This window comes from Mycetomoellerius zeteki, unplaced genomic scaffold, assembly GCF_001594055.1.
Source record: "Mycetomoellerius zeteki isolate Tzet28-1 unplaced genomic scaffold, Tzet1.0 scaffold135, whole genome shotgun sequence".
Classification (NCBI taxonomy): Eukaryota; Metazoa; Arthropoda; class Insecta; order Hymenoptera; family Formicidae; genus Mycetomoellerius; species Mycetomoellerius zeteki.
The window spans coordinates 2,061,635-2,089,503 of NW_017256287.1; the positions used below are offsets into that span (position 1 = coordinate 2,061,635).

The following is a 27,869-nucleotide window of genomic DNA, read 5'->3' on the forward strand; positions in this document are numbered from 1 at the left end:
GTGATGCCGTTGCTCCATCGCTTCCTGCGTCGCGCGTCACGGCTTCGTATAAGTGGCAGTGGGGAAAATCGTGAGAAACGCGCTACGGTCGACTCGAATGTTACGTCGATCGGCGAATAATCCGGGCTCTACTCATAAAGATACATGGAAATGCTTTGCAATAAGGAATATTACCTAATTTAGAGAAATTTTCTATTATAATGTAAAATTATTAGATATTTCCAAAACACATTAAAACAATAATTGTGTTATTTCTAATTTATGTTTCATTTACTTTATGCATTATTTATTCGTGTTTTTAGTTAAAAATTATTCTGATTTTAGGTATAATTCCTTATAAAATAATCTCTCATTATACAGGCCGACGTTTTAAGACTTTTTTTCTATTGTTTGAATAAAAGATACCATTTCTGATGTATTTTTACGCGCTGAACACGAATCCGGCAATAAAATTTCTCTATCACGTCAGATTTTTGAGAAAAGTGAGGTTGAAGGTGTTATAGAGCAATTTCGTTGTCCTTGCTCGTGTTCAGCGTACAAAAATACATCAGAAATGGTATCTTTTATTCAAACAACAGAAACCGCGTCGACCAATGTTATTAAACAAAAAATCATCATATTTTTACGTAAAATTGAAAATTTGTTTCCGTATCATAGAAATTTTTTTTTATAAATAAGTATAAATCAAACGCCATGATCAAACTCATGATATCCTTCTGCACCGGTGAATACAACGTCTACCCAAACACGCATAGCTTCCGGGCTGGGTGCCATAAGATGATAAAGTCTAGATGATGTCTTGACGATGAACGTGAGGGATGGTTGTGGCGATCGGACGGTGTTCATATGGTCCACATAGACTTCTTCGATCGACTACAATGCATTAATGTTGATTAGTTGACATTAATGTTAAAATTCTTAATAGATCAGCTCTCGGCACTTACCTGGAAGTAAATTACGCCGCGAGCTTTCTTGGACGTGTTATCACTGTAGTAAGATAACGTCTTCCGTCTGCGATCAAAAACAAACCATCGCTTGTTCCAATGATGAAATTTTTTACTCATCTTTGATAAATAACCACTGCAACTTGTTGTGTCGACCGTAACATCGTAAATCAAAGGTAACTGATGCCCGGCAGTTTCTATATGATGCCTTAGATCCAAGGACTCGGACTTGATCGGACCTCGTGAGTGGTCTCTGTAAAATTTATCCGTCGTAGAATTTTAATTCATTGACATCAAAATAATACATTGAATAAATTGAAGCTTTCTCGGTATAAAACAGAATTTCGATATTAAGGAAATTGAAGGGTCAAATTGTTCGAAATTTTTGGCAATTTTTTATGACGAACTGAATAAATGTACGAAAGTGAAGTTTTAATATTTATACACAACATATAAAGGATAAAAAATATATTTTTCATTGATGAATATTTATATAAATATACAATACATATATATATATAATATTTTTGCAGTAATATCTCGGCTCTCGATGGTCCGATCATAGTGAATTTTAGCTAGAAATCTTCAGGAGACTCAATTATCTTAGCAGTTCTTGGCTCGTATTATATCCTTACACCGGTAATTAATCAATAAATTTGAGAACATTACCTGAAGTTTTGCCTTTTCGCGATGTTTGACAGGTTGCAATGGTCCAAGAGTATCCATCTCGCTAGATGTCTGAGAAAGAGGGCGACTTCCATTTCCGTCGATAATTCCGCCGCCACCACCACCGCCGCCACCACCGCCACTATTATCGCTAAGCCTCTCACCTTCCATCGATGTTCTCCTGTCGTCTCTCATCTGGAAAAAAATTCACAAATTCTCATTATTCTATTTTATCAACTTTCACAGCAATATTTAAAATAATAATCTTGCTACGCGTATTTTCATTATTAAATAAAAAATTAGGAAAAATATGCATATTTTGAAAGTTCCTCTTCATTCACTACTATTATCTCAGATTGTGAAAGCATTTCAAAAAAGCGAGAAAACATACAATAAAATTTCTATTCAAATTATATTTGAATAGAAATATTTTTCAATAAAATAACATTGCTATAGGACAGACTTATAAAATGTATTGAAAATTATTTTCTTATTTGAAAGAGAAAATTTAATTATTTATTTTTGTATATTATTAATTTGACAGCATAGCTGTGAACATTAGTTATTTCGTTTTTAGTTATGCATGATTCATTTCTAAATATGTGATTTTTATTGATATATTATTTATTATGACATTTATTAATTAGCGAGTTTCCGGTATATTTTACAAGTCGATTTGTAAATGTTTTATTAAAATATTAATACTTTGTATTATACAAAGATTTTTATTGTATATTTTTTTCGTTTCTGACGTCACAATTTGAAGTAATAGTGATGAGCAAACACGAGCCTTAACGATGTCAGTGTTTAAATCAATATTGCTTTTGCATACAGTTTTTTTGCGTACATATTTGCAAATTTCACGTCTTCGTCTGATGTGTCGTTTTTTTGTTTTGCTTTTTATATAACTTATCCACATAAGTGACATATCGTATTATATCTAACTTAAAAATGTATTTAATTTTTAAAAAGTTGTCTAATTTAACGAAAAATGATAGCAACTGCCGAGATATCGTTTCGTTCACACTGATCCAAACGGATGATAGAGAAAGACTGACGCTGGTGACTTGTTGGTCCAGCGATATAATTCCCACCGTAAAATGTAACTCCGAACTCCCACTCACCAAATGTCGTGAGCACTGAAATTCGCCCGCGCAGTAAGTTTCAAGTATTCATTCATAAAATATCATGCCACGTGTAATAGATATCGAATGACACAGATTGCTAAAACGAGATATTTGCTTTCCGTAACGCAAAATATAATGCTCACATGTAATTACAATTGAATTATATCGGATATTGCCGACAAAATAAAAAAATAAAAACCAAATTTTAACGCATAGTAGATAAAATAGTACCTATGAATAAAATAATGAATAAGTAGGTAGTGAAAACCGATCGAATTAATTAAATCTTTGTTATCAAAATTATTATTGCGTTTTAAATAATTGAGCAATAAGCCAATATTATTATATAACATTAACATTATATAACATCAAAAGTTCCTTTAAATGAAATTTTTGCTATTAGTAGTTAAGTGGTTCAGAGATGAGAAATTCCGTCAGCTTGGCAAACATGGTGACTCATTACAAATACTAATTTACCGCGGACATTTCACTTCGGCTTAACTCAATGCTAAGTAAAGTGGTAGGAATGCAAAGAGTAATATAAGGATATTTTTTCTTTGGAGAAATATAACTTAAGACTCAGAAGAAATATATTTACGCGCATTAAAAATTTAATTTGTAAAAATTTCTTTGATTATTTTTAACATTGCTAAAAAATTTAAATATCTATTTGATTAAATGCGTGAAGAATAACGTGGAAAATTTATCGTACGTCTATAAGTATGTACATATATCTAACAAGAAAGAGGTCAGTTGCAAAAGAGACTTATGCATTCGATGTCATCAATGCTGTCATCATAAATTATTGCTGCAGGCTTAATCAAGATTTTACAAAAGCACATTTATCGAAGTACAAACTACTCTCTGAATGCTGCCCAACCCGCGGCATATTCGCGTATCGGGATTTAGATGCACATACCACACTGGGAAAAACACGTGCGCAATGACGAAAACACTTGCTCCAGAATGCAAATGGATATACTTGCGAAATGTCAGCGCTGAAAAACGTCTGGCAGGCTAAAATGCTACACGAACTTCCGGTGACAACAAATACGTTGTTTTTTAATATACACGAAAGTGTACTTTAAGATGATCTCTTTCAACTGTCAAAACAAGAAATGGTACATAATAAAACTTCATAGCCCGTTATGCGTATCTATATCTATACTTATACTACACCGTTTAGCACAGTTGATATATAGATAATACACTTATTATAAAATATTTATTTCTTTACACACACATTGTTCCCAATGTATCTGTGTGTGACTCAAGTTATTTTTGAAGTATTTCAAATATTAACTCTACATTCCTTTCGAGTATTCCTGCAGTTGATTCACTTTTCTCGTGAACGTCCTGTATAAGTATTCGCTCATAAAATTGCTCGGAGATGTAACACAGCTATTCTTTGCATCCGATTGGCACGATAATGGAGTTTTTTGGAATTATGCCGAGATAAATAAAATAATAAAAAAGATACTCTTTTACTACATAGTCAATATCGCCAATCGTAAAATGAGATCGTAGAAATTGAAAAAAAAAATAAAGAGAGAGAGAGAGAGAAATGAAAAAAAGATAACAAAGATAAAAACAAGTTAATATAATGTAAAGATTAAAAAGAAAAAGATACTATAATTATTTACATTACATTTTGTTCTTTTTTGTTACATAATCTAAAACTCTAAAAACATACTCAGTAATTGAAGAGATTCCACATTAAAAATACAAATATTTCACTTATCTTAAAAATATTATACTATATAAAATTATTTCTTTAGTAAAAAAAGAAATCAATAGCTCACATTTTCGCATAATGAATAGATTCGTGACACAGATGCGTCTTGGAGTAAGAGAAATCCCGCTTGCGTGAACACTGAAAAATTTTAGGAGAGCAGACTTGTCAAGGGACATTTCTTTGAACAGGTGTGCGATAAAATCCACACGAGCAAAAATAGAAACTGAAAGATAGACTCTCGCTTACTCGACGTAACATCTTGTAGTATACGTATATATACATGTGTCCGTGCTTAATAGCATTTGATCAAACGATAAAATATTTTTGGAAATCAATACGTACGAGTAAATAGTTTCTTGGAAAGGAATTGTAAACATTTCATGTAAACGTTCAACATTCCATTTGCACAACATCCCAAAGTGAAGTGAGACATAAACTTAAAATTTGATTTAACGTGAAAAGTGTGTTTTATGCTATATATACTTACGTTGTCATTTTGAAGTAAACTATAAGAATTATTCAACGGTCCTGGACTGGGAGAAGTAAGTTCCGAAAGTTTGCTGGGCGATAATTTTTCGCCGTTTCCACCTTCTGCGCCGTCGGTGCTTCCGCTACCACTGGAAAAGTAAATTGGTAATAATTACACAGGTCTACAAAAAAGGGGGTCTTGGATGTTGTCGGGAAGCTGTGGGTCATTTCCGAAGTAATTTTCTGCGTAGAATCCGAATCTGAAACCAGAATTGGCCCATCACGTCAGGATTTTGAGATATTAGGGGATATATACTCGAAAAATGCGTTTTTATGCTACTTTAGAGGTTATGTACAGGACGCAACCAATTTTTTGGGTCTTTTGTGCTATTTGCATCATTTAGTAATATTCTTACCCTTCAAAATGAGATATTGATCGACTACCTACGATTTTTTTTCGCCAAGTTACGGGCATTTTAACCCACTTGCGTAACCGTTTTTCCCGTCTTTTTCGTTCCAAAATGCATATTTATTATTTGACATATTTGATATAACAAAAACTGTTAGGATCATTTAAACACTTACGCGGGGCCATTGTTAAGACAGCAAACAGTCACAATTGTGACTGTTTATATATTAGGACCTTGAATAACGGACAGCGCGTCTTGTGCGCTGCGGCTCTGAGTGCAAGGCGTCTACCAACTTTAAACAAATCATTAGTTTTAAACTTATTAATGCAATGAAAATGAAACTTTCCAGAACATTTGTTCATATCCGAATGAACAACTTTCTCGCTGAAAGTTTTAGGATGCTCGAAATTCGCTCGATAAACGAAGCACCTGAATGCATAAAAAAGGATATTTTGCAGGTGTGTATAAAAAAAATAATAAGTTGTTTGTTTATTGACAAATATCGGTTTTTCTTTCTTCACTAGACGTGGAAAACTCTAATGATCATAACTTCGAAAATAGCAAAAAAACGCATTTTTCGAGTATATATCCTCAAATATCTCAAAATCCTGACGTGATAGGCCAATTCTGATTTCAGATTCGGATTCTACGCAGAAAATTACGTCGGAAATGACCCACAGCTTCCCAACAACAAAACCTTGTTGACCTGTGTTATTTGCAATTATGTCGTTGCAAGTCTTAATAATTTGTTGATCGCATTAAAACTTTCAATGAAACTTTAATGAAATAAAAAATGAGTCTATATTTCGTCATTATCTTTTACATCTTTACAAATTAATAGGTATTAAAAATATATCCTAAATACAAGTGTAAAAATATGAGAAATGTGAATAATTCAATTGATGGCTCTTATTGTCATGTCGAACAAAATATCGCAGTTTCTTTGATATTGTTGAATCCTGTTTACATTTTATTTATACTTGATATGAAACTTCACGCTGACATATTTAGTAAGCGCTATTATTAACTGGAGCGTGAACACTGAATGTCGCGAATTTTATTCGGTGTCTTTGACGTCCTTGTGGGAGGAACTTCGAAAATCACGGTCCTAGTTCCTGAGCTTCGCGAGACTGAGAAGAAGACGAGGCCTATAGTCGACTATAGCGAAAGGCAGGTATTATTAAAACCTAACAAGTACAAAGTGACTCGGTAGACCGGTTCGACGATACCACCGGCACTGCATTTAATTCTTCTACAATGTTAAATGCAGCGCGAACGATACCCGAACATTCCGATCTCGTTGCCATGCCAACCTCGGCCTTGGTTGACTAGAAATATTTCCTTGTTCCCAATAACTGATCTCTGATTCTATTGAAGTCTATTTCTGTAATTTTATTTCCTGTCTTCTTTCATTTAGTAATGGCTCTAAAACGAACAAAGCTTCATGCGATGTATGTTATGCACACACACACACACACACACACACACACACACACACACACACACACACACACACACACACACACACACACATATGTACATACACAGGCGCACGCGCGGACGCACGTACGCACACGCACATTAAATGAAGATTATGATGATCAAATACATATAATTTGGTCATGCAAGAATTTAATAAAATACATGTAAAAAGTGACGTAACAGAAATATATTTTTTGACAAATATTTACAATTTGTAACCAAAACTTTTCTAATGAAAATATAATCAGTAGTCTAATTACTGAATTATTGAATACGGAATATGATTATGTAAAACTCCAATATATAAAAATTAATAATATAGAATTGTAACTGGGAAAGCTTGGCGAAATCTTGGCATTTTATGATAAGTCATCTAACAATAAGTTTTTATGATTCCATATGCAAATTATTTGTATATATAAGTTCATAATACACATACACACACAAATTAATTATATCATCTTTGAATGTAATTATGCTGCGTGTATTGTGCACTTACGTCGCGCACGGAATATATTATGACGTCTTAGGGTCATAAGGTGAATCTACTTTTTGCAACATATCGTCTTATCAGACTTATCTTAATTTTATGTGTAGCGTACGCATTTGTATTATTGTAATAATAATTAATGCGACGTGTTATTTTATTTTAATTTCTTTGACTTAACTGTTATTTATAGCTCTTTTATGTAAAATGATTTACTCTTACCTATTTTATTCTCTAGAAGATATAAATTCTTTGAAGAGAATTAATTGAAATTGAGCTTTTTATAATTTATATACTCGTGTTAAATTATTTTTTGAAGAAGATTTTAAATCGTCTCGTAAATTCAATCAAACCGATCGTTTTTGACAGAAAAGATAGTTTTTTTTTTAAAAAGCAATGACTCACAAATAACGTTGATGAATATCGCGCGCGCGAGTTTCCAGAGGATGATAACAGTTATCACAAATCCAATCTTTAGCGCACAGGTAACAACGATTACTAGTAAGGAAAGTAATTAGGTTACATCCCGTAACTCTGGCCTCGTTCAGCACCATCTCACCCATTTCTCTAGGGTCCATTTTGGAGCATTGTCGATAATAGCTACCAAAATACACGTCTTAATTCCTTGTGTTGCTTACGACTCGTTATTCATTAATTCTTTATCTGTATATCACATTTCTTTATATATCTTCATATCACATTATAACATTCATCTTTCGTTGAACATTTCATCTTTCATTGATTTTCCATACATGACACGTTAATGCAAGTAAAACCATCAGAAGACATAGTTACACAGATATCATATCACGCGATAACGCCCCGCCTACCTTGTACCACGAGAGAATGAAGACTCAAGCCGAGTGTCGATCAAACCAACACGATATGCGGCCCTCGCACGCAATCAGTAATTGCTCTTAACAGCATCTTGTATATTAACAATAATATTAATAGTGTAATAATGAGGCCAAAAAATTCTGTAATTTTTTCAGAAATTTTGCAAAATATAATCATTTCTCTCGATCACTTAACTTCTAATTTATTTATATTTTTTACATTACAATAAAAATTATTTTTTGAAGAAATGGAAGATAAGTGAAGTGTACTTAATCGTAGAATACTTTAAGTGCTTATTCACCTACTTGCGACATTGAATGGATAACTTTGATTTTGTATCGGATGCATAGGATATACTCAGACTATCATAAAGTGACATACACATTACACAACGTTCGTGTCGATGAAAAAGGTTTCGTAATAAGCTTCAATCAACGATGAAAAGGTCGTCGCGATTAACTGCGATACTGCGCGATAATGTACACGTCTTGTATTACGCATACTTCGTGGTACAAATAGCATACGTTTATATACATTGATTTTTATGTGTGCATAATAAACGTCCGCTTGTAGCGAGATGCAGTTTGTCGTATATACAAATACATATTTAGGATACATTTAAGTGTTATTGTCGCGAAAGAATGTAAATAAAAATTTTCAAAAAATTGTCCTAACGCCGTATAAAGAGATATACAAAAGAATTATAATAAATAATAACGCTTTTAAATTTTGGATTAATTTTGAAAAAATTTTGAAGAGTTATAATAATAAAATTGTTAAAATAAAAAGATGAAAAGAACCGAATCATTAAGGTTTACCTTTCTGTTGGTCCAGTGGAATAACTGGAAGATTCTTCGCCAGATTCAACGCTGTTAAAAGACGCACAGTTCATTTTTCTTTCTTCCCATTGTGAACGGACTTCATCCTGTACGCGTCTTTTCAATTCTTCGACTCTACGTCTTTCCTCCGAGATTACTTGACTCCCTGAAAAAATATTAATATTTTTATTTTTGCTTGTCCTTTTTAGAGTACATGTATTGTAAAATGTATCATAAATTGGAATAATTTGTACCTTGTTTAGCTAAATGAAGCTGCCGATTTCTTTCGATTTCTTTCAGTGATTCGATCGTCTTTCTTCCTAAGCTACCTTGATTGTTTACGATGGGAGAATCATTGGTTACTCTGGAGATTCTGTCGAAGTCTTCTCTGCTCGGGGATCGTTTTTCTTCAGAACATTCAGCAGAATTTTGGGCCAGATAGCCGAGTTCTTCATTTATCTCTCGTACTCTATTTCGAGCCTATCACAATTACAATCGTTGATTAATTAACAGCTATTAGTTGATGAATTAACATTAATTAATTAATAAATGATAAATCCTACAATACATTATCCATTAATGTCCAATTTCTTCACCTCTAGGTAACTTTATCCAGGAGATATCTCCCAGATTACAATGGAGATATCTCCTGGATAAAGTTATCTGCAACTTATCTGGAAGTGAAGAAATTGGGCATAAGACGTAGCATGCAATACGAGATATTTAATTAATTTGATAATTTTGTTGTAGGAAAATAATTGTTGGAGGAGAGAATTTATAATCTAATTTTATCATGCTTAAACATACATCGATTTTAGTGGATTAATATTTCTTATACTTATTTTATTGTTACTTTACTAACTTCTTCCAATCGCTTCAAATGTCCCAATTTCTGTCTCTCTAGACTTCTGGCCTCTTTAGTCGCCGCGTTCTTTGCTTCAGACCGTTGCGATTCCAGATGAGTCAATTGCAATTTCCTGTTTTCGATCTTACTTGTGAGATCACTCAAGTATCTGCAAAAACGTCTATGTAACGTATATCTTGAGAAAATTGAACATCATAGTTAAACGATTATAGTGTACCTTTGCAGCTCTTCCCTCGTGGCTAATTTACTCGCTTCTTCTTCAAGATGATGAAACTCCAAGTCTTCGAAAGCTTTCCTTTCGCTCTCTAAGACATCCTGCTGCATCGTTAACTTGTTGGCAATATCCTGCTGCATAATTTCATCCGTGTAATTAGTCAATTGTTCATCCAGTTGAGCGCAAGCTTGCTGTGCCTTTTGAACACGTTGTTTCGCTTCAGCTTGCAAATTCGAATGAGTCGCATTATCTTCCGCCATTTCTCTTTCCAGTTCATTTATTCTCATTTGCACCTTTATCTTCTCTCCTTCATCTTGCGTGAGCTTCAAGGATTCCGATTCATATTCCGCGGATACAAGCGCTTTCTCCAATTCGAGCTGTCAAATAAGCAATATACGTATTAATTTTTAATATCTTTGAATACCTTTTTTTTTGTGCTAATACCAAATTTGTGCTAATTTTCTAAATCTAGCTTTATCGAAAAATAACGTTAACAAGATAATTACTTACAAGATACATTGTGATATATTGTGTATTTTATTATTTCGTAGAAATTTCCGTGAAAGAAAAAGATTATGACTGATACGGCGATGATATACTTAATCACGAATAATCTTTCTTGTGTGAAAATAAATAAAAAAATTACTCTTTTCCTTATGATGTTTTATTCTTGAAGAATTCAATTTTAGAAGTCTGTTCAAGTGTGCCGTTAACTAAGAGAGTAGTTCATATTTCTTTATAAACTGATACGCCTATTTGACCTCACGCGCGCGCGCGCGCGCGAAAGTTTCTAAACTGACTTATTTTATTTTTATCTTTTCTTTATTATTTTGTTATTTGTAAAAGTGTATATTGGACAAATCAATGTTCAAAATAAATTTATTTTGAAATAAAAAATTCTTTTCAATTTCTCTTCATTTTTGCGATTAATGAGAAATTAATTATATCATTGTTACTGTTGCATTCTGTGTTATGACCGATCTGATACTATAAAAAGAATCTACAAGAAAGATTAGAGCGTGTACCTAAATATTAATTCGAGAAACAAGTTTAAACATAGCTAACGGAGATTGCCTAGAGTTTGTCACTAGTAATTTTATTATTTATCATAAATACATACATATATATTATATATACATATATATGTATATATTATTATTTAACAGAACTAATACTTACAATTAGATGTCTTCCATATGCCCAGAAAGGGATAGAGAGAACAAATAAACAACTTATTTAATATATATGATACGCGTAGTACACGAGATAACAGTGACAAAACTATGAATTTATCTGTTCAATCTTGTTTGATAATATATAATGCCAGAATAAAAATAATTACCTCTCTACTAATTTCTTCTTCTTGAATTTCAATTTCGGCGACGCTCCTTTTCAAAGCATCCATGTTACCAAGAATATGCAATTTCTCGTTTTGCAAAAATTCTATGTATTTTTTCCTGTCTTCCTCTTCCAGTTGCTTCCTCTCTTTGTCAGCTTTCACTTCATTGGACTTTGCGTTATCCTTTTCAGAATTATTTCGCTTGGGAGTCACGTAGATTTCTTTGGATTTTGATAGCATAGATAATTGCTCGATCGCTTCAAGAAGATCATCATTCGATATGGCCAGTTTATTTTCTATCATTTCGTACGAGTTTGACAATTGGCTGTTTTTCTTTGGCATGGAATGATTATTATTCCGTGTCGTCGGGGATAATACAACGTTTTCGTAAATACTCGTGTTCCCATTTTGCGTCGTTTGCTGTGGTTCGATTTTCGCTCCGTTCAGTCGAATCGTTCCGTATGTGGACGGTAAGCCTTTGGTATCGTCTTCAGCCTTCATGTAATTCCCTGTTCCGTCGGTGTAACTGCCGCTCTTTTTATTATTGCCAGTGATAACGTTTTCATAGTTGCTGCCACGAGAAATTGAACCTGAGAAGCTGTAGTTGCCATTATGAACATTAGAATACTTCGCCGGTTGATTATTATTTGGTGTATTTGGCAATCCTACGGAAATGTCACGATTTTCAACTTGAGCAGATTGATCTCTACGATTGGCGGGCGAATTGCCATTTTGAAAAATAACTTTAGAATTTTGCACGGACACATTCTCGTATGACGAAGTACCCCAATTGGTTTGCTTGATAGTATCAAAAGAGAAATGCGGTTGATTTTTCGATGGGCTCTTCGGACTATCGAAAGAAATATAGCCGAGTCTCTTGTCACGCGGAAGAGATCCATTTGTTATGATCCTGTAAAATATTGCATAAATATACTCTATATTTTTTGTCTGCAAATTAATAGATTCAAAAGAAATATTTGGATATTTAATATTATGAGATAAATTTTTACAAATTTCTTTCATTTTCTAATAAAACGACAAAGAAAATTATTAGAAAAAGAATTAAAATAAAAAGAAAGCAAATAAAATGTAAATCAAATACGTTACCGATTAGGTTGTCTCGGCTTTTCGATGGTGCTTTGTCTTTCGTATTCGGCACACATTGTCAAGATCTCCTCGAGCCTCATTTTCTCTTGCCTCTCGACCTCTTGCTCCCGCAACCTCTCTTCCTGCGCTTGTTTCCGCTTGGTCTCCGCCTCCCTGCGTTTATTCTCCGCGTCAGCTTGCCTTTCTCGCAATTCTTCGAGGGAGCAATTGCTACCGACACTTGGGGTAGGACTCTTGACCCTCGCGTAAACTCTCTTTTGCTCATTATATCTTGGATTCCGATTAAATGCCGGGCTTGGTGGTAGAATTCGCTTAACATTTGGATTTGAGCCGAATCCGTGAGACGGCCTCAAGATTTCAACGTTGGCATCTCCACTAGCGTTACAGATACTCGGATTCGATCCGTATTTCTCCAATTGCAGAAATTCTGTAGTAGTCGTTTTCGTGACGATAAGGCTTTGGCTCATGTCGAAATCCCTATCGACGAGATGGTCAAGTTCGTTCGAGCTCTGACAAGTCATACTTCGAGACATCAAGTCATCGCTTCGAGCGGTAACGATTTTTGGAGACGTCATTCCGACACATGGAGATCTCACGTTTTTATTATTGTTCTCGTGATATGGTTTACACGTTTTTAAGTATGTTTCCGCCGAGTACATTCTAATCTGATTGTGATTCTGGCACTGCACGTTGACTGCATTATTCGATCGAGTTGGCGTACTGAGACGCGACTCCGATCGTTGACGAGTCTCGTCATGGTAAATGATCGAGTTCTGTGATATCGAGTCGACGTTACCATTCATGGTGAATCCGTTCACCGGAGATTTCGTCAAGGATACCAGACTCGACGATCTTGAATGACCGAGGATTTGGTCGGCTGGTACATTCGTCGTAAGAGCACCAGCGGGAAATACCTTCGGTGAAACGCAATTGGTTCTGTTTTGCTTCGATAGCATCTCAAACTTAGTCAGCTTGCTCAGAAAACCCATCTCATCGTCAGAGCAAGAATTCCTAGGAGATTTCCGCGGTGCGACTGGTGGCTTTCGCTCTAAATGATGATTTTCCTGCGGCTGGCCGTCAGGAAGAGCAAAACTTATCGGCGCCATTGAGATTCTCGAGTGGGGAAAGACAGATCGTAGGTGTTTAGCCTCGGCTGGATGATTAAAACGCATGTAGTTCGATCGACCTATCGATAGCATACAACCTGAAACATTTAGTGCCTTTTTATCTTCATCACAATAATTACGATAAATTTAAGTACATTCATAACTTTGATCCTATATATGTTTTATTTTATTTGAAGCAAACGGATTTTAATACGGTAAATAGAAAAAAAATTTTTATTTCTCACGCAATAATATTGCGCTAATAAATATCGAGCTGTTTCTTAAAAAATATTATTTTTGCCAGTACAAAGAACCTCCTTCTTACTTTTTTAAGACGTCTGCACGCCCACCGGTCACGGTCATTCGTATTTAGGTCAAGGTTTCTTACCTTGCGCGAGTCTTACTGGCGAATTTATCGATACACCATCGATGAACGTATTGCCATTTATGGGGAACAAAGTGACCACACCATTATTGTTCTCGATAGCACAATGCATAGATTCGACGCCGGTACCGGCCACCAAAATGTCCGCATCTCGGTTGGATCCAATCGTGATCTTACCTGTGTAGCAAATGAAAAAGGAAAAGAGGTAAATTTATTTCTCAAATGAGAAAAATAAAGAGGCAAAAGTATTCAATTTTTTGTTTTAAATTCGGTCATATCTAAAGTCATTTAGTTTTGAGAAACAGTTTCGAACATTTTTCGAACGTAAAGATGCGCAAGATAAAAAAAAGCGATGCGAAGAAGATCAGGAAGCGTGACTAAATATCGCTTGCGCGTGTCTTACGGTTGAATGGAAACCAGGCGAGCGTGTATGCATTCCGATCGAAATTCTCGCGGGCTTAGTAACGCACTTTCCAACGTAACGTGAGTCACATTAATTTTGGCAGCGGTTCCCACGAGTATCAGAATATATAAATATCGATGTAATCGAATTCTTGAGCTTATTCGCGGAACCGTTTCACGGAAACTTCGATTCCGAAGGGCGCGTGAAACTCGAGTTTACAATATTAATTTGAGCCTTCTGGGAATGTCAACGACCTGGCGATCGCGGCCGCGACGAGGATGGCCGGATGTATTCTCCGCCCGATATACAGAATTTCAATGTACACGATATACAAATATACGGAAGTGCGGAATTGAAGCGAAGTATTTTCAATAAAATACACTTCGATTCAAGTATAGGAGTTTTATTATGCACTCTTGAAACCAAATTTGTTAAAACTATGTAATATTTTTAACGATCTAAAAAGAAACCATGCTATAATAATCGTTAATGCATACGGAGAGCAGTCAGGATTTTTCACAACCGTATAAAATCGATTCTCGATAGATTCACAAACAACTCGCACTAGTTTCCGTAAAATAATTCTAGATGTGCTCCGTTCTGCGCGACACGGGTAAATCGTGGTACATTCTACGAAGGACTGCAGTTATATTTAGTTTTAGCGCGGTCGTGCACTCTCTCGTTGCATTTTCGGTCTTTTTGGAAATGTGTTGGCCACGATGCGCGTTGTGAGGAATACACATATAAGTATCCGACGGTACCTAGATGCACATAATTTAAGTAATGGTTGAACTAATTTTTTCTCCCGGACGTATTTAGAATGTTCAGCATTTTCAAGAATATGCAGCATATTAATTCATACGTTGATTATATATAATTAAAGATATTTATTTCGAAAATACTTACTTGTAAATCGCAGCTATTAATTATTATATCCAATCGAGCATAACAATTTTTTGTCGAAAATATGGCAATCTATTTAAATCATGCACGAATGACAGCTATGAAGATGAGATTTTAAAGTTCGAATTTTACTGCGGAACGCATTGTTTTAATCGGAGAAAGTGTTCCTCATGATTTCAAAATGAAGTACGATCGTAAATTCCAAGGAGATGTGGTGTTCCAACACGTACGCAAGCGAACCGGTAGACAGACAGACAGGTGCACAGAGAAAAAGTGAAGTCTATGACGTTAGTGTCCCATTTTCAGAATTTCAATATATTTCAATATAATTTAAATTCTGGCTCTTGTTCAAAGAGTTTTAGACAACTTCACATTTTAGAAGTAATTCTCGCAATTGAATTGATGAAAACGAAAAAATTTTAGTTGACCCTTTTAACTCTTGGTTAGAAATTTTCCGCGTTCCTATGAGTGAAAAATTTCAATTTATTATTCTATTTTATAAATTAAATTCTATGAGAACTATTGGACTTACAGATTTAGGAAAGCCTATTTCCCGATGGAGTTGCGTTACTCGGTTGTCATAGTGAACGGAAGATAACTTCCTGTCAATCAATTTCATCCTACACGTCCTATCTTTGTGCAAGTGTTACGCAGGTAAATGCATCCGCCCCTAACTTTATTCACGTCAAATCCACACTATGTAACCATTTATATTGTTTCTTGTTCTCTATTCTCCCTCTCTTTCGAGCTTTTATTTATTTGTTCCTTTGTTTAGCAAAATTCAATTTTAAAGATTTTTTTGAACCACCTAAAATTATTTGGGGCAAACGAATTTTGATTCACGTCATTATATTTCAAGCTCGGTTGCATGACGCATCGACTATATTTAAGGTATTCTAAAATATACAAACTACCAAATTCTTGTAATCGGTATATCCCAGAATCCCTTTTCTTTCAAGTTACGAGTTAGTAGTAATTTAACTCCGTTATGATGTTGCCTGATGTGTTTGTTTAATCTGTTCGCCATTTTACGAACCGATATTGGATCTGTTTTCAGTGGCTGAACTAGTGTATATTTTTGCAACTTAAAGTGAAACAGATATATATTTGATATTTGACGAAAACGAGAAAGAGAGTTTTAATGTAGTTTAGTGTAGGAATAAAAAATAAACTTATTGTTTCAGTTCACTACCATCACTTGTTCTAATGAAACACGCACGCACGCACACGCGTACATGCAGAGTATGCATACACATCTGGCACATACATAAAGGCTAAGACCAAGTTTGAACGATCGTGCAGTCTTCTTCTTTATGTCCTCCTATGGATTTATGTTCTTTTATCATCATTATCCGCCGTAGTATACGTTTTTCTCACAATAACACAAAGGATGAAAAAATATTGCTCGATATTTTTGTTTCTTGAATTATTCCATTCAATATCACAAATAGTAACAACTTCTATCAGTAAATTCGATGGCGCCGTAAAATTTTATCAGTTTGAACAATGGTATTCGAGTGTTGGATTAAGAACATCGGATGAATCATTACGTGGCGATGAATTTATCTGTTGCTACCAACCCGATTTAGCTCGTTTCACTTTCACACATAGATGATAAGAAAATATCTCGCGAATTGAAAAAAATTAATTGTATCTGTGTATCATTCTTTTGCTTTTAGATGTGCGCCTCTGAAAGTGCATCTATTAAACTGGCACAACCACTGTCGCGCAATGAAATAAAACACAGACTGTATAAATTTAATGCTTTTTTGTTGCTTTATTTGCGATTTTATTGCTTTTGCGATTTGAAATAATGGCTGTATCTCTCAACTTAAATTTATAATTAATACAGCCAGAAAAATCAATAGAAAAAAATCAAAAAACTAAATAAACAAAACATATCTCTTCAGTGTTGTTTTGTTGTTAATTAGTTCTTCCATTTCCAAGTTTGTGATTCAGCAAAATCCTCTAATTACTTTACACTAACACAACATCATAAAATATTAATTTCATTAAACACTGAGAAAAAAACTGTATGTTGTCCCTCCAAAATGACTATATAATTATAGCTTTTTGAATAATTTTTTACGTCAATCATTTTTATGGTTATAATAACTATAATTATTATTTGATACTACCAAATTATTTTTCAACTTATTAATGATAATAATCCATCAAGAATTTTATTAAATTTGCAAATTTGAAGAGTTATACTGACGCGGAGTATTTGGAGGTAATTTTCGAAGGTTAAGAATGGAATAACAAAATCGGCTTTAATTAGAATATTAAAAACCATAAAATAAGAATAATGAAATCTAAAATTAGAAAAATATAATCAAGACATATATTGTGTTAATTGGGGAATGATTTTTCTGAATTAGGAATGGTACAATTAACTATTAGAAACTAATTAGCAACAAAACAGTATTTAAGAGTTATGTCGCGCTTTTTAATTTTTTAATTTTTTTTTCTTAATTAAGAGAAATAAACTTAATTTTCGGTCAAAGTGAATCTTAGTGCTCAAATATGTCAGAGTGAATTTATATCCAATTCTGCAAACCGCGCGCCGAAATCTTTTTCTTGAAATGTAATGATGATCAGAACTAGAGTATATAGTAATATCACATTGACAAGCAGTATAATCTTTTATGCTAATAAGCATCATAGAAGGATACTAATAATTTTTTTTTCTGTAGCTATGATAACTATATAAGCTTAACTTGATACAACTACCATTTTTATCAAATCGACTAAAGTAATAAAATTTCGACTAAAGCAACAATTAGTAACAAAATAGCATTAAATTTATATCTATGTTTTATTCAATTTTATTTGAATGTGCTGTAATGATTGTACCAGTCGAAGAGACGTCTTCGAAATTTAATACAATTAAATGTAAATGCCATATATAGGTTGATTAAGAACTTCAACATGAAGAAACTGTTTGTCATTAAAGAAGAAAAAAAAATAAAAAAGCGCATATCGCATTTATATCTAACCTTCGGGTAGAGGATGCAAAGTCACGGCCGTCGACAGTCGACCGCTTCCCATGGAGACGAGATGCGGTGTTTCCGTTTGTACGCGTAACGCCCGACCCGTCTCGTGCACCTCGAGACCGGCTGCTATGCTCGCCATGCCTGCAAAACAAAAACGTTCGTAATAAATGCGCAATAAATTAACAGATGAAACGAAGAGACTAGTGATGGGAAACATAACGATTCAGTTCCATTAGTTCTCGTGCAAACGATCCCATATCGTTTCTCGTTTATAATCATGCAATCAATTGACTTTAATTGCCAAGCCATTTATAAAAATGCGATGTTCGAAAAAAAAACGATATTTTTAATAAAACGCTATGTATCAAAAACTTTCACAAGATTACAAAAAATATGCAGTGGTTTTGCGAGGATCGAAATAGTTGACAGCTATAAGAATTTGCATGCCCACCTGGGGGACACCATTAAAATTACGCTCGATACCGAACATATACCACCTATTGGGAAGAAGGTTTACCGAGCCTTATTATTAACTACAACGAACGACCTCGTCGAAGATTATGGCTATCGTTTCACGAGAGATCGATCCAGATGAGTTCTACGAGCGAAGCTTCACATTGGCGGATAAGAATGAGGAGGGTTGCCCAAAAAGAAAAAGCAGGGACGAAAAACCGGTCTTTCCGAGACGGGAAAGGATTTTTCTATCTTCTTTTTTTTCTTTCTCCTTGTCCCATCATAAACTTAGTCTACAGGGGTTCTTAACCTTTTTGCGACCTACTGCATCTCTTCTGCAGAGATTTATGGTAATATTGCGCCTATACATATATGCACAAATAATTTTATTAGTCAATATTTATTTTATTATTTTTGCTTGTACTAATAGGTCCTTTTAATCGAATATAATATTTTATAAGATATAATTTTATAATTAATATATATTCGACTATAAGATGAATTTAGAAAGTTTTGATCAAGCTGAAAATTTATCGTTGTAGTGTACGATATACTTGCAGGCCGTTCATAGGGTTGTTCATCTCATGTGAAGGATCTTAACGAGTTGAAACAACTTTAATTAAGCACATTACGTTAGGCCGTCCCGTTGAACTTTGCTAACGCGTTTGACCACGAGGAAGTAATGTATTCCATTTGCAATTTTTGTATCAAGTTGCTTATACAGTGAAAACGCATAGAAATGCATAGAGGATAGAATAATGTTCGGAATAAACATAATAATAAAATTATTTACTCTTTGCCAACTCATATAATAAAAAAGGAAAACTCTTGGAGATGGTTTGAAACTTTTTAAATTTCTAAAAATGAGATTATTATAATTCTCTTTTTATTATAATTCTATATTTATTATAAATCTATATTTTGTTAAATTAATACTAATTAAAAAACGCAGAAATATCTTTAAAATAGCAAAGGAAAAATTGATTTTAAATTTAAATGACTGAAGAATCAGCTGCTTTTAGTGATTCCACTTTATTATTGTCTGTAACATTTTATGAAAAACAATATTTTCATATACGAAATTTTAGTGATTTACCTTTGCGGTTGACCGACTAAACGGTTCATAGCTCTATATGGTCGTGTACTGCACCCACAATCTGCTTAAATTACACCTCCTCGGATTTCATCGGCGAGTAATTTAAAGCCAACGATTAAGACGTTGGGTTGCGTTAAGTTTCTTAGCTTGAAGCTGAGATCTTTATGAGGAAGCAGAAGTGTTATCATTATCTCTAGGCTCTGCGTACATACTGAATATCGCGAAATCGTCACTTTTCTTGCGAATGCTAACGAAGATTGCTGATAGGTCAACGTTGGAAATCTGATAGGTCATCGGTTTATTGCGCAGCTCAATTTCATCGTCTGAACGCGCAAACGAATGCTCTTGAAAATCGTAATTGGATCGATATTCGCACTGTCTCTCGTGATCGGAACACCATACTGGAGCATTTGATAAGATACCCGATAATAACACGCGCACACGCAATTTAATGCATTAAATCGATGAGAAGACATTTAACTTGTTATAATTTTAAAGAATTAATGATCGTGAAAAAGATGCTACAGTTCTATAGAAAAGGTATTATCGCTAATATATTACAAGTGGTACTTATTTAAAACCAGTCAAGGCATCGAAAGTGCAGGTGTATCGTCCTTGCGAGTTCGGTCTCGCGTGACTCCGTTCCAACAGTAGACACCTGTCCATGTGCAGGTGAACTAATGATTAGTGGAAATGTAAAAAGAAATATATGAAAAGATTGGAAAATACTAACTTAATAATTCTTCAACTTCAAAATTAATCCATTAATGATTCAAACATATCATACAGGATACAATAATATATTGTATAACATAATAATAAAATTATTTATTGTTATGTTAACTTGTGAACTTATGTTATAAATAAGAAGGGAAATTCTTGAAGATGGTTTAGGATTTTCCAAATTTCTAAAATTAATATTCTCACATATATTTCTGCGCCATTGAATCAGTCATTATTTGATTACTAATTAAAAGCATAGAAATATCTTTAAAATAGCAAAAGAAACATTGATTTTAAGATTAAAAAGGAAAAAGAGAATTATTGAAAGATCTGTATATGTAACATAAAATATTAAGAATCTCAAATAATTTTTCAAAGATAAACCTGGCAAATTGAAAATAAATGAGAGCAAATTCCTCGCGAGTTTGCAGCGACATCGTCACCAGCTTCTGACAACATATCGCCTGCAAATACAGTTGATACAACCTTGAATACCTCATTTCGCCTGTTTCTCGACGGTAATTTTTTCTGTTGTATCAGTCTTTTTTGTATAGATCGAAAATATTTTTCGTACCTCACTCAACAGGTCGTAAATCGTAGCGTAAGATCTTGAGCACCTAAAGGTAGAGAGATACGAAAGAAGTAAAAACTCGGCAGGCAAATGGCGAACGCAAATGTTTACCCGTACACGAGACGATAGCACAATGATAACGTAGTTTTGATAAAAGCATGTAGCCACGCCTCTCGTGCAAATTACACTTAGGTATCTTAATTTTAAGTTGGATTAAAACCAGTTATATTTTTCTTGCGCGCGCGCAAAGAAGAAACGTGAGGATTTTCCACATTCACAACAAACGCAACAAGGAATGATGTAAGTTAATTAATCGGGCCACTGCCACCGACATATTTTTTTGGTAGAGCTTGTCTCAATGGGTCAACGGTTTGCTCTCTATTAGCGACAGTTAACGCGTTAGTATAAACGTTTACCGATGACGTCAGTTGCGCCACACGCGGAATGATTTACAAAGATGCCCCGCCATCCGCGACGCCTACAGAGATATGAGCTTTATCTTTATCGTTTGTGAGATGGGTGGATCAACTTGATACTCGTAGTTTAAAATATTTCTCTTGTATACCATCGAAAAAATATTTAGAGGAGATTATCAGTATGGTGTCAAGATAAGTTAAAAATGTAGTAGTTATTATTATGAACTTATTTCCGATAAATGAAGTCAGCATCTTTTCTCACAGTGAAAATGATTTCGTTTATAGAGAGTGGCTAGTGAAAGTCTCGGTAGGGACGATTGATAAGTCTGTTATGAAATTCTGAATTGAAAGAACAGTATAAAGGGATAAACGACTGGGGGTTACCCTTTCTTTGAGCTTTAAACTTCGACGGATGCTGGTTTATTTACAGAAACCGTTTTAGCAGGAAGGAGCACGCTCGTGTCAGGTACCGATCGTAAGCACTCCGCGTCCGGCCCTATCCGCTTCGTTCCGTTCTGCCGCATATAGAACATCCGTTGCGGCAACTCGCATATGTGCAAGCTTCGTGCGCGAAGCATCCCAAGATTCTCATGCAATTTTGTCATGGTATGAAAGATTCAATTTCATGAATAACTTCTGCCTTACGTCCACGGCAGCTCCGAGGAAATATTATATTTATAAGGATCAGAAGTGGAAACACGCTTTTGAAATGCAGTTTGTTGCAAAAGATAATCCTGCATGCTCATATTAATTCTCTACCGGATATTGGATTTTAAAGACATAGTCGATTGTTTGATTGTAAATTCTGGTAGATAAATTAAAATCTGTAAAAATTAACTAAAATATAATTTAACTTTTATAATAGTAAAAACTCATTGTTAAAAATTTTGATGTTATCGGATAGATTAATCGTTTGACAGGATAATAGATCTCACAATCAGAAAAAAAGAGAAATAAAATTAAGTATTACAATGTTTCAAAACTAATCGATTTTTATCGAATGCATAGGCAGCATAAATACAGCTCGGATTAATGTGAACTCGAGTATTTACAACGTCTGCTGCATTGTTAAGATAGCGATGAAAACACATCTGTCTAAATTATATTAAGATATAAGATATATATTTTATTATCTATTGGAAAAAAGTCAATTGGTCCTAAAACATTTGACTTTTTTCTTTTCTTATCTCAGATTTATTATCTTACCAGGTTGATTAATTGGTACGATGACTTCAAAATTTTTTTGTTGTTAATTTTTGAAAAAATTAAGGGATGTCTGAAATTAGGGTTTGGAATTCTTAATATGAATACAAAAAGCTAATATCTTTTGCAACAAAATTCAAAGTACGCGGAGCCGCGTACTTACCTATTGAATTATAATATTACAGTAATATATTGCAATATTTCCTACAAAATATTAAATTACAATATTTCATAATTTGCTGCAACATTTCCAATAAAATATTAAAATTTCAATATTACAGCAATATTATTGCAATTTTTGTAATATTGCGTACTATTAAAATATTACTGCAATAATGCTGCAATATTTCGTGCTATAGGGGGTATACTGTAATCTCTGCGATATTTTTCGAGAATAATCGTTTGCCGAACTGTGACGGGTAAATGACCGCGTACGTTTCGAAAGACGTTATAAGTCGCTTTTACTGTAAACGGCTATTACCCGATAAGGATCGAACTGTGGAATTTGTCATTGACGAAAACAGCTTGCCTGTAACTTATAACTTGTCAGCAGCTATATCGACATAGAGGCATGGGTAATTGTTTAAATTTGCAGCAATTGAGCGATGTAGAATCTAACGCGTCTAACATCTACAGCGGTTAACGATTTAAAGGAAAGCAATCTAGAGCGAAGGAGCAAGACTTGAACTAACTCGGAAATAACTAGCTCAATATACGTAACTAAACGAAGAGATACACACACATATACGTAATGTCATAGCTGTTGCGTGACAATCGTTCGTGCGAACGTTTTACGAATCACCAATTTCGCTTGTCTGGCGGCGACATCTGCCTGGCAACCGCATCTTCCTCTCCGTTTGCTTCTTCAGCTTCATTTTTTATCGCTCCTCTCGTATGCAGACCCTTTAGACAGCTTCCCATCGAGTTGCATTAACGCCAATGTAAAGATATCTTATAGATATACGAGATGTTTATCGGTGGAATAATGAGATACCTGGATGAGTAGGACGAAATAACTATTTACGCGTTCGCTTTGTACGTTTCGATTTTGACGGATAGCTTAACGCTTGCTGACATAACAAGTGTTTACTATATTAATTTCTCTGTTGTATCCATTACAATTATTTTCTATACAAGTATTTCTACTTTTTAAAATTTCAATTATTTATCTTAAAATTTTGTTAAATTATTTATTATTTTTCACTATTTCCTTTTTTCTCTAAAAATTGTATCTGCGCGAATATAAAAAGCGCGCGTAGGATCGTTTTTCATTTTCCACCCAACCAAAGTTCCCACTCGTTTTCCGAATGACATTACGTAGGCAGATATAGAATCCGGCTCGCGTTGCACGCGCTTTATAATCGACATCGATTAACGCCGCGCCTTTCGGAAATTTAAATGATACGTATTAGATCGGTTAGAATATTAGGTAAAACCGGAGAGAAAGAAAAAATACCGCCTCGTCACGATTCTCAAGGCAGTATTTTACGCTGTTGAGCAGTCAAAGCGAAAGTATACTGTAGAAACATAAATCGTAACGAGTATAATGTGTTAAATCATATGTTTAGGAGGTAACTCTCTTTATTCTCAAGGTCGATCTACCGGCGTTACGAACCTTTTGAAAAACAGCAGAGCGTGTTTAACGAAGTATAACTGGTTTTTCGAGCCGGTATTCGTAACGCTTGCTACATCGATTAAATTATTGATCCGCGTTTGCGTTTCTTGGTTGTACATCCTTATGTCGCGTCGAAAAATTTCAATAAGAAATTTTTGTGTGGCGAAAACGGCTGAGAAATTTGCTCTGCATAGCTGCGACTCGGCATGAGAATGGCAACGAAAAGGGCGGAGAAATCGACATGACGTAACGGCCCGTATAAAGGCAATAGAAATAAATGACGTTAAATTGTTGGATGGTATGTTTTTAGCGGGTTCTACTGTCTGCATTTCGAAGACGAGATCAAGACGAAACTTGTGTATTTATACAGCGTCCAACGATAACTGTTTTAGAATTAGAAACATTTGCTTATATATACGTAAATTTTTATTTATTTTACTTTTCTTTTACTTCACTTTACAGTAAAAAAAAATGTGGATACTTTTCATATATGTATAAATTCTATTTGTGAGAGAAAAATTGTGTGATACTTTCGGTGCCAACAATATAATTTTGTGTATGTAACTATAAATATATAATTATTACTACTAACAATTATAGCATTAATAATTATAAAAATAAAGCTCCTAAACATAATTATTTTTGCTTGCCATGCAATTATAATCACAAGTACCAAACACTTCTCTCTTAGTATAACTTTCTAAAATAAGTTCGCGCGAAAGTATCGACCAAACTATCCTCTATAGAAAAATCTGCAAGAAGGGAGATTTGCAGAGCGAGCATACGGTTTGCGGTGCATTGATAAAAACATTGTTCGGCATAAGGGACGTACGCACCATATAGGCCATAGGCAGCTGCTTCACAACGGTCAATTCATGGGGTACAACAATAGGCGAGAATGGGTCGTCAAATCGATCCAGGTTTGCGTCCAAGATTCATTGCGTTTAAGATTCATTTGTAAAGTTTCTTATGACGGTTAACGTGGCGAAATTCATTCTGGAGTAATATATTCTGTTAAAGTCGATTTTTCTTTTAAAGGAAGATATATTTCCTCGTCTCATAAAATTGAATGTTTGCTTTTGAAGATCGATTTACATATCTTTGTGCTCTTGTTTACTATACTAACTATTCCAATACAAGATGAATCAATTCTGTCTGATTTATCCATTTTCTTTATGAATTGTTTCACGAATGTTTGTGGGACTAACTCAACATAATCGAGATTCCCAACACACAGGACTATCGCCCGATTCTCCGTGTATCTTGCATATCGGCAAGGTCACGACCTCCACCGAGAATCGTGACTGGATTGTACAGAGCTCTTCAGGTCGTTGCCATCATCACGCCGTCATGTTGCATTTATCATCCTGCCTATTTTATTTTTCGTAGTTTCCACGTATATTCCAAAAAGTAATATAATCATTTGTTTTAATAATCACAAAATAACAAATTGATTGTTCATTATTAATCATTTAAAAAAAAATGTTTTCCAGATACATTTAATAATAATGAAAGTATTCCTATATCAAAGAGATGACAGTTTAGAAGTGCTATCTATAAACAAAAGTCCGATTTAAGTTTCCTATACGCTTCAATGTGCATTCCGAGCACAGGACGTAAGACGGTATTCTATTTCACGCTATGTATGTCCGGCTCAGCTGTCAGTGTCGACCCGCACTCGCGAAAGGAATGCACATATCTCCTGTAGACTTTAGTTTTATGGATATCCAGCAAGAAGTATGTGTGAATCGAGAAAAATCGGTGAAAATTGATTCTGCCAAATTACACTCTTGTATTTTTTAATTCAACTGTTTTCCCTGAATATAAAGAAAGTTATGTATATCTAATGATAGCGCTGACCAGACGAATGCGTCCTTGGCCTATCCAACAATCAGAAATTTTTTATTCAAGACATGATGTCATGTGCACGAGAAACGGTGCGTACATTGCAATGAGCTGACGGCGCGCAAGAAACTTTCTGTTTCTGTACTGCACATATTCGGCATAAATGTATAGAAATTGTAAACTTACAGTCTTTATATACAATGGACATATATCAATGGATGTTATCGAGGATATATATTCCAGGCAAAAAGTTTGGAAATACTTTTTTTAAACATTGACATTTTTGGAATTACTTATTCAAATATTCATAACAATGTGTTTTTTTAACAATGTTCTTTAGATCCAATAATTGTTATCAGACCTGAAGAATTATTGTTAAAAAAACCCAACATTGTTATATTTAAGTAAGTAAAATTTTTTAAATATCCATTTTTGAAAGTATTTCCAAACTTTTGTCGTAGAATGTATATCCTCGATAACATCCATTAATTCTCGAGTTACAACTCAGTTAAATTGAAATGTTTGCAAAATTAAACAAAGAACAGTCTTTATTATCCATATTTTGAATGTTTAATCTGATAAAATTTGTATAAGTTTTAACATGAAACAACTTTAAAATTCTATGAAATAATTTTAGAACTATACTTTCGCTTAAAGTATTAAATTAATTCCTCGATTTAATTCCACATTTTTTTTAGAATATTATTTTCTCCCTGCAGTCCTACACTTTAAGACACAATACACAGAGCGACCTGTTTCTTTTTTGAATATCTAGTATTTCCTATACGTTTATGTTTCCTTCTTTCATTTTGATTTATGAATTTTTACGATCCTAATCGCTCGTATGGGGCCCACGCCACGGTAGAAAAGAATTTATCGTGGGACTCACCGACGCGATCTGGAAGGGTCCAGCCACGAATTCCAATCTCGCTAAATCGGTAAAGGCCCCTCCAGAGGTGGCACTCCGATTTTTTCAACGCGTCCACCAGGCGCTTGTGAATGATGCGAGGTAGGCTCCAGACCGGCGCTCGCGAACACTCATATTTTCTCCGCGCAAATGGAGTACACTCGCGAGATCAGTTCGTCCACCTTTTTGCTCCCTAAAAAGAAGTTTCTTTTTTCTTTTTTGTTTTTTTTTTCCCCAAGAAATTGACGTCAATTCGACAGACGCGGCGCGTCGCGTCGCGTTGCGTTGCGTCGCGTCACGTGCCGACTTACACTGTCGTGGCAACGAGTGCTCCGCCACTGTGTTCCATAGCAACATCACCGTGTGAAGGCGGGTCAGCTTAGCGATTGGCGTAAACGATCTTGGAAGGGAGAACGGAGGGGACTTTGTTCGGACAGAGAGAAACCTGAGAGCGATCATCCCGGTCTTTTTCGTGTAACGCTTATACCAGCGCACCAACGTACATTTTAGAGATATGGGAACTAGGTACCACGTCGATTTTGCGAAATTGTCGATAAAATCGTAATGTCGAAAATGGATGTGACATGCGTCTGTGCTAATAAGAATTGCCATTAACTTTTGAAATGTGTTATATACATAAATGTTAAAACGTACATTTAAAATTAAGTCTCGTCAATAACTTTGATTGAGTTAAGAAATATATACAGTTGATAAAAACAGCAATATTACATGGATGCTTCGTTACAAA

General features: G+C 34.5%; 1 protein-coding gene across 1 annotated transcript; it reads right to left on the reverse strand.

Moving 5' to 3' along the window:
* Positions 1 to 295: 295 nt before the first annotated feature.
* LOC108731726 (pleckstrin homology-like domain family B member 1) lies at positions 296 to 27,764 on the reverse strand. Its single transcript, XM_018462210.1, is given in 14 exon segments — positions 296 to 873; positions 945 to 1,182; positions 1,184 to 1,197; positions 1,614 to 1,805; positions 4,960 to 5,089; positions 8,975 to 9,140; positions 9,229 to 9,454; positions 9,837 to 9,987; positions 10,057 to 10,430; positions 11,396 to 12,302; positions 12,500 to 13,703; positions 13,994 to 14,167; positions 18,296 to 18,433; positions 27,104 to 27,764. Coding segments are annotated over 13 exon segments (4,101 nt in total). The 5' UTR covers positions 18,432 to 18,433; positions 27,104 to 27,764; the 3' UTR covers positions 296 to 684.
* Between the last annotated feature and the right edge of the window lie 105 nt (positions 27,765 to 27,869).